The 13,974-nt window shown below is 41.7% G+C and overlaps 1 protein-coding gene across 1 annotated transcript; it reads right to left on the bottom strand.

Moving 5' to 3' along the window:
* Window positions 1–29: 29 nt before the first annotated feature.
* Window positions 30–12,794, bottom strand: espnlb (espin like b). The gene is made up of 6 exons (XM_070436792.1): window positions 12,780–12,794; window positions 10,778–10,916; window positions 4,376–4,494; window positions 1,991–2,173; window positions 1,302–1,664; window positions 30–1,232 (listed from the first exon to the last, which is right to left on the bottom strand). Exons 1-6 carry the CDS (start codon window positions 12,792–12,794, stop codon window positions 30–32), a joined length of 2,022 nt encoding a protein of 673 aa, XP_070292893.1.
* Window positions 12,795–13,974: the final 1,180 nt, after the last annotated feature.

Consider the following 13,974-nt stretch of genomic DNA (forward strand, 5'->3'; position numbering starts at 1 on the left):
AATATCAAAAGACAAAGTGAAAACAAGGACTAGTGTTTGAAATCAAACAGCTCAGCTTCTTTCTCCTTCCAGAAAGCAAAGCTACGGTCGATGTATTTACAGATCTCATCATTGCTGAAACAGGAGAAGTCCGTGCCGCTGCTACACTTGAGAAGCTCTTCTTCTTCCGGAGTGGCAGTTTGCACTATGACCTCGGGCACTAGCCTTGTGTCTGGATACTGGCACTCTCTGGCAACCCCAGGATGGTACCTTCCAGGTACTGCAGCATTCCCAAAGAACCTGGCTTTGATGTCCTCAAATCCATCACTCCACTGCCGCTTCCCTTCTTGGATCTCCTGGAGGATGGCCTTGTGGAAGTCCCTGACGGTCTCCCATGGGAAACAACCTACGTGATCGAAGACCTCGAAGCACAGCAGGTGCCTCATTTTCCGCTCCTCAGCCAGCAAATCCTGCTCCAGGATGTGGAAGTAGCCCAGCATGAAAAGGTCAAGGGTCAGGCTGTCGTAGGCAACCGGCGCCCCGTCCACCTGGAGAGGCAGGAAGTGCTCGGGGGAATAGGTGGTGGGGCACCACTGGCTTGGGGATACCGGCGAAGACTGTATTTTGGCGCTCCGCCAGGTGTTGAGCATCTTGTCTACTGCAGTTTTTTGGCGGTAGAAGAGAAAGAGAGAGCCGGTCCGGTGTGGCGTCCCCGTTTGTGTCGTCCAATTTTGTATCCCTGATTGTATTGTTGTTGTCTGATGTGGTGTCCCTGACTGTGTCGAGTTCCTTATTGTGTCGACCACGGCCTCTGCTCTTTCGACTGCCTCCTTTCTCACCCTGGCTCTCACAGAGATGGCGTATGCTGACTTCTTCCAGTGGCTCAAGAACAGGACGACAATGCGTTCTTTTCTCAGGCTGGTCGTCTCCATGACCCGGATTGGGGTAGGGATGTCATGGCGGGCTAGTTCAAGTTCACAGCCTAGAGCGGTGTTAGGGGTTTGAACAGCTAACTCAGAAGCTTCCAACCTCCCTCTCGGAGTCTGGCTCCTTGTGACCGGTCGATGCGAGTCATTCACAAACCCCCCAAACGGGTAAATCCCCCCAATTTGACCTTCAAAGTTGGACCTCAAACTCCTCACCGACACCCCGGACTGCTGGATCTCCCTCTCCACCCTCTCCCTCCTCCCTTTGCCGTAGCTCTGGCTCTCCAAGCGGTGGCTGAAGGATGACACCATCTCAACACGCTGAAGCTTACACATGCCCCTCTCAATCCCCGCCCCCACCGTTTCCCCCTCCCCTTCGCCCACCACCTCCATCACCACTTCCTCATCTCGGCGCGTCAGACTGGCCAGGAGTTGGTACATGCTCTTGACAATGCCAGAGACACGACTACACCACACAGGAAGAGGTAGATGTCCGTCTGCGTCCATCTGCTGAAGGAACTCATTGTTGACGGCGATGTTGGCGATGGGGTCGGGTAGGATGGCGCGGAGCTCCTCGGTGAGACGTGCCAGCTCCAGCTCGTAGGCCTGGCAGCGCTTCTGCATGGACACGTTCTCAATCTGCCTCTCAAGGTAGAGCAGGTCGTCCTCAGTCAGCAGCTCGCCGAACGGGCCCAGGATGGCGTTGTGGGCCTGTGAGTACTTCCAACCATCTGCTTCAGTGTAGCTATTAGCCATGTCCTGGTGGTGAGCAAAGGAAGGAAAGGTCTCAACTTAAAAACAATGAAAAGTTTGAAGCTAAAATGGTTAGCATCATCAGCTACATGCTAATTTTAGCTATCTACATGCTCAACAAAACTAGTGTTACACATGAAAAATACTTTTTTGCGACGTTGTTAGAGATTCTTCCACACTATAAATGGCACAATCCTCAGACACCCAATGGTAATTTACTCCAGTCCATATCCTGAAAACTATGGAAGCAAATGTGTATTTTTTGGCATGAATCTGCTTCCATCGCAGATAACGACTGTACAGAATGCTACATGCATGTGTTGAAAACATACCTTCATCCTTTGCTCCTCCTCGTCCTGTAACCTGGCCTTGAGTTGGCGCACCATAACCTGCCTCTTCCACTCTGCAATGGGCCGGCCACTCTCGTCGTGGGTGGGCACCAGAGAGTCTATGTCCGCCAGGATCACCTCCTCTATGGGAATGAGCTCCAGTAGCTCCCCCTCACTGTCAGCCCTCTGAGGAGATATTATACCACCAACAGATAGTTTATTTCCAAAAAGCTATATCCACCAATGTTTCAACAGAAATAAATGCGTATGGGTACCTTTATGTGTATGTAAAAAATTACTGTTCTCAGATTTAATAGATTTTTTGTATTCAAATGGGTTTTGTTGCAAAATGCTATATATCCATTGTTTAGCTGGAATGGATGTTCAAATTCCGTTATGTTTCAAATATAAATTCAACCCATCATGAATCGTGCCTCATTCTATAGTGTTTGGTTAGAGTTAGGCCTCGTCCCAAATGGCACCCTATTCCCTTGTGGCGTCATACCAAGACGTGCATTACTTTTGACCAGAGCCCAGATCTCATACTACTGCAAAGATTTTTGTCACATATTGATGTCACAAATTTATCATTTGTACAGTTCTTTATCTTATTTACGGAATTTAAGTATTCAGACCCTTTGCTATGATACTCGAAATTGAGCTCAGGTGTATCCTGTTTCCATTGATCATCCTTGAGATGTTTCTACAACTTGATTGGAGTCCACCTCTGGTAAATTCAATTGATTGGACATGATTTGGAAAGTCACACACCTGTCTATATAAGGTCTCACAGTTGACAGTGCATGTCAGAGCAAAAACCAAGCTATGAAGTCGAAGGAATTGTCTGTAGAGCTCCGAGACAGGATTGTGTCGGGGCACAGATCTGGGGAAGGGTACCAAAAAATGTCTGCAGCATTGAAGGTCCCCAAGAACACAGTGGCCTCCATCATTCTTAAATGGAAGATGTTTGGACCCACCAAGAGCTGGCAGCCTGGCCAAACCTTGCAATTGGCGGAGAAAGGCCTTAGTCAGGGAGGTGACCAAGCACCTGATGGTCACTCTGACAGAGCTCCAGAGTTCCTCTGTGGAGATGGGAGAACCTTCCAGAAGGACAACCATCTCTGCAGCACTCCACCAATCAAGCCTTTAATAAGGTAGAGTGGCCAGACGGAAGCCTCTCCTCAGTAAAAAAGGCACATGACAGCCCACTTCGAGTTTGCCAAAAGAGTACCTAAACGACTCTCAGACCATGAGAAACAAGATTCTCTGGTCTGATGAAACCAAGATTGAACTCTTTGGCCTGAATGCCAAGCATCATGTCTGGAGGAAACCTTGCACCATCCCTACGGGAAAGCATGGTGGTGGCAGCATGATCCTGTGGGGATGTTTTTCAGTGGCAGGGACTGGGAGACTAGTCAGGCTCGAGGGAAAGATGAACGGAGCAAAGTGCAGAGTGATCCTTGATGAAAACATGCTGCAGAGTACTCAGGACCTCAGACTGGTGCGAAGGTTCACCTTCCAACAGGACAATGACCCTAAGCACACGGCCAAGACAACGCAGGAGTGGCTTCGGGACAAGTCTCTGAATGTCCTTGAGTGGCCCAGCCAGAGACCAGACTTGAACCCGATCGAACATCTCTGGAGAGACCTGAAAATAGCTGTGCTGCGACGCTCCCCATCCAACCTGACAGAGCTTGAGAGGATCTGCAGATAAGAATGGAAGAAACTCCCAAAATACAGGTGTGCAAAGCTTGTAGTGTCATACCCAAGAAGACTCAAGGCTGTAATCACAGCCAAAGGTGCATTCAACCCAAAGGTGCATTCAACAAAGTACTGAGTAAAGGGTCTGAATACTTATGTAAATGTCATATTTCAGTTTATTTAATTTTTTTTAAACTGTTTTTTCTTTGTCATTATGGGCTATTGGGTGTAGATTGATGAAGGAAAAAAAATCTATTTCATCCATTTTAGAAGGAGGCTGTAACGTAACAAAATGTGGAAAAGGGCAAGGGGTCTGAATACATTCCGAATGCATTGTATATCTTGTTTTGCAATAAATGTGATTGTCTCTCTGAAAAAGAACTGGTTCCAAACAAACACATGTCTGTCATTTAACAACCCCATGCCATGATTAGATATGAAAAATACACACCAATCTCTTTCATAAGTATAAAAAAAATACTGAATTACCAACATTTCTGAAAATGGATATATAGCGTTTTGGAATCTTTATAGAGCATTATATTACACGGAGCATACAAATGATATTTTACTTTATTTATATAGGCCTACATTGACTTGTGTTGCTCAACACTCCCGGGTGAAAATGCAAAGAAACAATAGAGCACAGATAACATCTATCAGAACAAGCTCCATGAAAGGACTGACGTTTTGTCCAGTGAAGACAGCAGTGATCCCAGCCTGTCTCAGAGACTTGATAGACTTCATCTGGGAGAACAGGGTTTGGTCCCTCTCTGGAGGCTTCAGCAAATTAAAGGAGCCAACAACTACAAAGGCAAACACAACACAGTCTGTTATATCATGCTTCAACAAAAATGTATCTTTGTGGAAATTTTGATTTGAGTTGTTTTGGATACTTTAAACACTGTAGTTTATTGTAATGTAAGAATAGTGTATGATTACTTGGGGTTAATAGTTCAAGTCCAAGGTTTTTTGACATGTTAGCTAGCATACCCAAAGTGAAAATGCTAGCTCAAACTTCCCCTGGTGAGAGTGTCGCAGCTGACTTGGCCCATTCAAGATAACGTGCTGCAGATCAATAAAATCTGGTTGGTTTAGACACAAAATAATTAGCTAGCTAGTTAGTAATATACTACTATAAAGTTGTAATTTACAATCAAGGATGTATTTCTGAATACAAATGGGGCGGATTTTCATTTTGCCAAAATGTAGCCTGCCGTTTGCTGGAGCTAACGGTAATTCATTAATAAAAGAGGTTCACACTTTTATTAGCTGGCCAAAATGACATGAAAAGTGATCAAAATGTATTAAAGAGCAGCTGAGCTGACTGATTTACTCTGTGTCAAACCTACTCGTTAGGAAATGTGACTGAGAATGAGATTTGGGGCTTGGAGACTTGCTTTGATGTGGGTGTCTCTTGTGTGTGTGTTCGCACGTGGGAAGTATTTGTACATTCACTCTGCCAAAACAGTACACAGTTGCAGTCACTCACCCTTCTAAATAACTTGAAACAGTTGAACCAGTTCTTGTGTCTGGAAGTAACCTAAGCAAACTAGCCAACTTCTTTTGCCAATCAGCTTCAGCCGGTGTGCGACCATGGCAAAATTGGTTTGATTTTGGGTAGCCCATCTGTGGGTCTAGTGAGGGACTGTCAATAAATTACACAATGTAAATGGGACAATATTTTCATCTTGTACACCTTTTAGTTTTCTTGTTAAATGCTTTTAATATTTGTATATCAATTTCTACAATTTATAGGTTGTTTGAGGTTTTTTAAGTAATTTAAATTTGGAGCTATTGAAATTTTTTGATATTGCACCATGTACAATTTACTGTGTAATTGTGTAATTTACTGATGGTCCCTAACTAGCACCATGAGGATATTCAAAGTCAAACCAAATTCACCATGGTTGGCGTGGGCATAACTATTGGGTTGCGTGCAGCTTCGCTCTGAATTGATGAGTACTTGGGTGCTGACAGCTATGGGCATGTGGGCAGAATTGAAACCCAACACAAGGAAAACTGATACGCACAATATATTCCTTACATCTGCAAATCTCAGTTTTGGACGATACTGACTTTATGACAAAAATGATCGTACTTTGTAGCCAATTCTGATACTAGAATGAATGTTTCTGACTCATACCAGAGAAGGTGGTTGTTCAACTCAGTTGCTCTTTAACAGTATTGCAGGAATTTCAGCATTTCTGAATTATTTTGATTTTAGATAGCAAAGCAATCGATATCCTATCCTAAACTTTTTGGAAGCGAGACGCATCTTTTTAAAATGTATTAAATTTTTTTTGAGGGGGTAGATCAGCTTTAATATTGCAGATAGATTGTAGCTTCCGTCATTGTAATTGTCTGCATCCTTTCCAATCCCCCATATATTTTTTTGTAAATACATATACAATATATATATATATATGTGTGTGTGTATATATATATATATATATATACACACACTTACATACATGTATGTATGTATGTAAGTGTGTGTAAATATATATACAATGTATATTGTATAACTTACATTCATACATACATACACACATACACACATACATACACATACATACATCCATACACATATATATAAATATACATACATACATACATACTCTACATACATATAAATACACACTCACACACATGTATATATATATATATATATAAATATATATATATATATATTTAGGGTTAGTGAAAAATAATGAAGGAAAATATATATTTTTAAGAAATGTATGTATATATATATATATATATATATATACACTGCTCAAAAAAATAAAGGGAACACTTAAACAACACAATGTAACTCCAAGTCAATCACACTTCTGTGAAATCAAACTGTCCACTTAGGAAGCAACACTGATCCGCAATAAATTTCACATGCTGTTGGCAAATGGAATAGACAACAGGTGGAAATTATAGGCAATTAGCAAGACACCCCCAATAAAGGAGTGGTTCTGCAGGTGGTGACCACAGACCAATTCTCAGTTCCTATGCTTCCTGGCGACATCAATGCGAGCTGTGGCAAGAAGGTTTGCTGTGTCTGTCAGCGTAGTGTCCAGAGCATGGAGGCGCTACCAGGAGACAGGCCAGTACATCAGGAGACGTGGAGGAGGCCGTAGGAGGGCAACAACCCAGCAGCAGGACCGCTACCTCCGCCTTGTGCAAGGAGGAGCACTGCCAGAGCCCTACAAAATGACCTCCAGCAGGCCACAAATGTGCATGTGTCTGCTCAAACAGTCAGAAACAGACTCCATGAGGGTGGTATGAGGGCCCGACGTCCACAGGTGGGGGTTGTGCTTACAGCCCAACACTGTGCAGGACGTTTGGCATTTGCCAGAGAACACCAAGATTGGCAAATTCGCCACTAGCGCCCTGTGCTCTTCACAGATGAAAGCAGGTTCACACCACATGTGACAGACGTGACAGAGTCTGGAGACGCCGTGGAGAACGTTCTGCTGCCTGAACATCCTCAAGCATGACCGGTTTGGCGTGGGTCATCATGGTGTGGGGTGCATTTCTTTGGGTGCCATTAGGTACCGAGATGAGATCTCAGACCCCTTGTGAGACCATATGCTGGTGCGGTTGGCCCTGGGTTCCTCCTAATGCCAAGACAATGCTAGACCTATGTGGCTGGAGTGTGTCAGGCAGTTCCTGCCAAGAGGAAGGCAATTGATGCTATGGACTGGCCCGGCCGTTCCCCAGACTGAATCCAATTGAGCACATCTGGGACATCATGTCTCGCTCCATCCCAACGCCACGTTGCACCACAGACTGTCCAGGAGTTGCCGGCATGCTTTAGTCCAGGTCTGGGAGAGCAGATCCCTCAAAGGAGACCATCCCCACCTCATCAGGAGCATGCGCAGGCGTTGTAGGGAGTTCATACAGGCAGCTGGAGGCCACACAACACTGACTGAGGACTCATTTGATAAAGACTTGTGAGTTTAAAGAACATTACATCAAAGTTGGATCAGCCTGTAGTGTGGTTTTCCACTTTAATTTTGAGTGTGACTCCAAATCCAGACCTCCGTGGGTATATAAATTTGATTTCCATTGATCATTTTTGTGTGATTTTGTTGTCAGCACATTCAACTATGTAAAGAAAAAAGTATTTAATAAGAATATTTCATTCATTCAGATCTAGRATGTGTTATTTTAGTGTTCCCTTTATTTTTTTGAGCAGTGTATATACATACACACACTACCATTCAAAAGTGTGGGGTCACTTGTTTTTGAAAGAAAAGCATTTTTTTTTGTCAAGTTTATCACTTTAAAAGGCTAATTGATTATTAGATAAACCTTTTGCAATTATGTTAGCACAGCTGAAAACTGTTGTCCTGATTAAAGAAGCAATAAAACTGGCCTTCTTTAGACTAGTTGAGTATCTGGAGGATAAGCATTTGTGGGTTCGATTACAGGCTCAAAATGTCCAGAAACAAAGACCTTTCTTCTGAAACTTCTGAGTCTATTTTTGTTCTGAGAAATTAAGGCTATTCCATGCGAGAAATTGCCAAGAAACTGAAGATCTCATACAACGCTGTGTACTACTCCCTTCACAGAACAAACTGGCCCTAACCAGAATAGAAAAAAGGAGTGGGAGGCCTCGGTGCACAATTGAGCAAGAGGACAAGTACATTAGAGTGTCTATCCCGGAGTCGCCTCTTCACTGTTGACGTTGAGACTGGTGTTTTGCGGGTACTATTTAATGAAGCTGCCAGTTGAGGACTTACCCGCAAAACACCTGTCTCAACGTCAACAGTGAAGAGGTAACTCCGGGATGCTGGCCTTGTAGGCAGAGTGGCAAAGAAAAATCTCAGACTGGCCAATAAAAAGAAAAGATTAAGATGGGCAAAAGAACACAGACACTAGACAGAGGAAGATTGGAAAAAAGTGTTATGGACAGACGAATCTAAGTGTGAGGTGTTTGGATCACAAAGAAGAACATTCGTGAGACGCAGAAAAAAATGAAAAGATGCTGGAGGAGTGATTGACGCCATCTGTCAAGCACGGGGGAGGCAATGTGATGGTCTGGGGGTGCTTTGGTGGTGCTAAAGTGGGAGAGCTACATATGGACATTACCAAAATAATTGATCTAATGACTCTGTCTCTTCGCAGCAAAATCTACAGAGCTGGGAAGGTTGTGTCTCCCATATATTTAACATTCTATTGGTTCCAAGAATTTTGAATAATCATTTAAATAGAAAAATTCTAAGTTTTGAATCCGGTGTCATTTTGCGTATCAGTTCATAAACCATGTGCCATGGAATCGGTACATCGAAAATCTCTTCCCAACTATTTTGCAATCTATATGGCACAGCTGTCAATTGTTTGGTCCTTAAATGAAACTGGTATACTTTTTTATTGATAAAAAATGTATTTAACCAATTTTGGTCTTTAATGCAGGGCCGACAGACATGTTCCTTACTTTTCCCTGCTTCCACTGCTTCTTCTATTTTTTGCGGTAACGCTGCAATTAGTTGGTTGTAATTTTGAGTAGAGCAGACATTTCCATATATTTTTGTTAGCTGCATGTGTGACATAACTCCACCAGTCCTATTTATGATATAATTTACAAAGATTATACCTTCTTTTTTTATGTTATCAAAAAATTATGCTTTTTTAACTACAATATTTGTTGTATTATTTGTTCTCTCTTTTCTGGTGGATTAAACTGAAATTGCAGCCAAATTTCTATGGCTTGTTTTCAAAATAGCGATATTTTGGAGATGATTTCATTTTCAAATAACCGAAAGTAAGCAGTTGTAATCTGAATAAAGGGAAAAAGGCCATTCTTGAACTTGGGGTGAAACATTGTTACTTATTTGCTAGAGAACCAATTCGGATTTAAGAATAACTTTTGTATGACTGACGTCTTTAGTGAGATGTCTAATGCTTTAATATTTAATCATTTCTGCCCTCCGAATTCATATTAATTATATAAATAGGCTCTTTTAATTTTGTCTGGCTTGATATTCCAAATAAAATGGAATATTTTTTGCTCAGACCATTTTATTGGTAAACTACACGGTAATGTAAAAGTTAAATTAGTTAATATAGTACACTTATCATAATTTGGTTGTAATCCAGAGAGGTTAGAAAAATGATCTAGATCCTATATGATGCTGTGGAGGGATCCAAATTGTGGATTTAAAAGAAGACATGAATCATCAGCATACAATGACGCCTTTGTTTTTAAGGATTTCTAGCCCCTTGATATTATTGTTGGATCTGATTCTGCAAAATTGAAAGATTCCAGGCATTTATATTTAACTCCAGTCGTACTTTATCAAAAGCCGTTTCAAAGTCAGCTATGAATACCAGGCCTGGTTTCCCAGATTTTTCATAGTGTTCTATTGTTTCCAGTACTTGTCTTATATTATCTCCAATGTATCGTCCATGGAAAAAACCTGTCTGATTAGGATGAAAAATATCTGACAATATCTTTATAATTCTATGTGCTATACATTTTGCTCAAATTTTTTGCATCATCATCACAATGTAGAGGCCTACATTTTTTTTAAATTGACTGGATCTTTATATATACCACTTGGGTCCTGTTTCAGTAATAATTCAATCAGACCTTCTTGTTGAGTGCCTGATAATCTACCATTTATATAGGAGTGGTAAAACATGCAAATAACGGTCCTCTGAGTATATCAAAAAAAGATTTGGTATACCTCCACTGGTATGCCATCCAGCCCTGGAGTTTCCTGGATTTAAAGGCTTTAATTGCATCAAGAAGTTCCTCCTCTATAATTTGGCCTTCACATGAGTCTTTCTGTACAGCTGTTAATTTGACATTATTAATATAATTGTTTTTTATTCAATTATCTTCAATTAGTGGAGATAGAGGAGACTGGAACAAAAACATACGCTTAAAGTATTTTACTTCCTCTTTCAAAATATAGTTTGGTGAATCATGGGGGACTCCATCATTTGTAAAAAGTTTCAGTAAATAATTTTTGGTATAATTTCCATGTTGAAGATAAAAAAATAGTTTGGTGCATTTTTTCCCATATTCCATCCAGTTCGAACAATTATCTGGAGGTGTCTTGCAAAGTCCTCAATGCTCCTTACCAGAAGAGGCCACCTGTACATGTTGCATGGAGCCAGTGGCGTTTCTCATTGAGGGGGAGTATATCGGGGTCAAAGGTGAGGATGATGCCAGGGGCGGGGTGGGGTAGCGAGGCTGGGGAGGCACCTCCTTCACCGGCTGCTGGGGACACATACGGGACAGGGATGAGGAATATGTCAATGAATAAACAGTAATAGATAAATATATTGGAACAAAGATATATTACAAATATATTACACATATATTTAGTATTGTAATATATATAGAGAAATATATATATTTACAATATATTTCTAATATTATATACACTGTATGTATATGTGCACTGAGTGTACGAAACATAAAGAACACCTTCCTAATATTGAGTTGCACCCCCCCATTTTAAATGGCTTTTACAGATTGGATGTTTTACAAGAAAATGTATTTTTATTCATGGTTGTTTCTATTGTTTTTAACAACATGTACTTTTTAACTCATTTAAATGTAATATTCAAATGCTGTGTTTTATGCTTTCATGCCGTTTTTATGTGTATAAAATGACGTGCAAAAATATATATGAGCTGTTTTAAAGGAAATGCAACAATAAAACGTAATATATATACAGTATATATATCAGTAAGGGATCATAGCTTTCACCTGGATTCACCTGGTCAGTCTGTCATGGAAGAGCCGGTGTTCCTAATGTTTTGTACACTCAGTGTATATTCATATAATATGTATTACAACACAATCACTCGCAGAAGGTGACTGGGAAAGCTGCCGCTACCGTCAATATTACTTGCCAACGTGCAATCATTGGACAATAAATTAGACGAGGTACTATCAAGAATATCCTACCAACGGGACATCAAAAACTGTAATATCTTATGTTTCACGGAATCGTGGCTGAATGATGACATGGATATTCAGCTAGCGGGATATACGCTGCACCGGCAAGATAGAACAGAACACTCCGGTAAGACGAGGGGGGGGCGGTCTGTGCATATTTGTAAACAACAGCTGGTGCATGAAATCTAAGGAAGTCTCTAGATTTTGCTCGCCTGAAGTAGAGTATCTTGTGATAAAATGCAGACCACACTATTTGCCTAGAGAGTTTTCAGCTATACTTTTCGTGGCTGTTTATTTACCACCACAGACGGATGCTGGCACTAAGACTGCACTCAGTCAGCTGTATAAGGAAATAAGAAAACAGGAAACAGCTCACCCAGAGGCGGCGCTCCTACTGGCCGGAGATTTTAATGCAGGGAAACTTAATTTCTATCAACATGTTAAATGTGCAACCAGAGGGAAAAAATTCTAGATCACCTGTACTCCACACACAGAGACTCGTACAAAGCTACTACCGCATGGCAAGCGGTACCGGAGTGCCAAGTATAGGACAAAAAGGCTTCTCAACAGTTTTTACCCCCAAGCCATAAGACTAATGAACAGGTAATCAAATGGCTACCCGGACTATTTGCATTGTGTGCCCCCCCAACCCCTCTTTTACGCTGCTGCTACTCTCTGTTCATCATATATGCATAGTCACTTTAACTATACATTCATGTACATACTATCTCAATTGGCCCGACCAACCAGTGCCCCCGCACATTGGCTAACCGGGCTATCTGCATTGTGTCCCGCCACCCACCACCCGCCAACCCCTCTTTTACACTACTGCTACTCTCTGTTTATCATATATGCATAGTACACTTTAACTATATCTACATGTACATACTACCTCAATCAGCCCGACTAAGCGGTGCATGTATATAGCCTCACTACTGTTATAGCCTTACTACTGTATATAGTCTCGCTACTGTTATTTTTCACTGTCTTTTTACTGTTGTTATTATTTATTTACTTACCTATTGTTCACCTAATACCTTTTTGAACTGTTGGTTAGAGCCTGTAAGTAAGCTTTTCACTGTAAGGTCTACACCTGTTGTATCCGGCGCACGTGACAAATTAATTTGATATGATTTGACAACAGTGACTGGTTTCCCAGACTTCAGGGTCGGTCACCTTGCTGCTCTCCATTTCAGCCCGTGAATAGGTTCCTCCTTTTGTCCAGGTAGGCAGGATAGTTCAAGGTCGAGTTCAAGGAGTATCTTCAGACCCAGAGCCTCTGATACACCGTTGGTCTCCCACTCCTCTCGTTCTCTCTGGATGGGAACACTCTCTGAAAGACAGTGTCAGAGAGGAAGGACACCACATGACATAGCAGTTGCCGTTATTGTTGGATGATAACCACTGGTGAATTGGGTTAGCCATACTGCTCACATGACATTTCACCTACATTAAGCATTTTAACAAGAACAACAGCGGCATCAGCAACTCACAGACCCGAGTTGGCCAAGAGTACCCCACCTAGAGAGAAACGTGACCTCAGAACATGACCCACGAGTCGATAAGAGGCCCCAAACCAATCTTCTAAGAGTCCAAGACCCCCAGGAAGGAGGATACATACAGTATGCAAACACCCACACAAACACACACACACGCGCTACTGTACACAAAGTCCAGAGGTATAAGCTAGAGGTGAAACGTGAGCCCAGACTGTTGAATGTAGCATACCCCCCCATGGGATGTAGGAGAGACAGACAGTGAGTGTGTAAGAGGTCAGACACCTGATAGTACGGTTCAGGTAACCTTAGTGATTCACAGGATTTTTAAGGACTTAATGCTATTCATTAGCCTAAATGCTACAAGCTCCACTTAGGGTAGGCTGCGCCACCCAATAACACTACACTGGCACTTAATCCAAGTGCTGTGGTTACTTAGCTACAGTAATACACACTCTAATTAGTAAATATTAAGATATTAAGAGCCCAATTGAAAGAATGATTCATTGAATGCATGAACACATATTTTTTATTTATTTTTTTATTTCACCTTTATTTAACCAGGTAGGCTAGTTGAGAACAAGTTCTCATTTGCAACTGCGACCTGGCCAAGATAAAGCAAAGCAGTATGGAAAGCAAACATATGCTTTCCATATCTAATTTTAAGAGAGCTTTCCATATGTTTAGCTGTTTTATAAGCATCCGTAAGTCCCCCCACACAATCACAGCAATGATACCCTATCTTTCAGTAATAGGACAATATGAAACAAAATAAATCACTACCTGTTTACAGTAGCAGGAGTTTATCAGTCACCTCACCTGGAGACTGACACACTGAACAGAAATATGAGACAAATGTAATGTGTAAGTGTCCC

The sequence above is a fragment of the Salvelinus sp. IW2-2015 genome, linkage group LG32 (genome assembly GCF_002910315.2).
Source record: "Salvelinus sp. IW2-2015 linkage group LG32, ASM291031v2, whole genome shotgun sequence".
In the NCBI taxonomy this organism is placed as follows: domain Eukaryota; kingdom Metazoa; phylum Chordata; class Actinopteri; order Salmoniformes; family Salmonidae; genus Salvelinus; species Salvelinus sp. IW2-2015.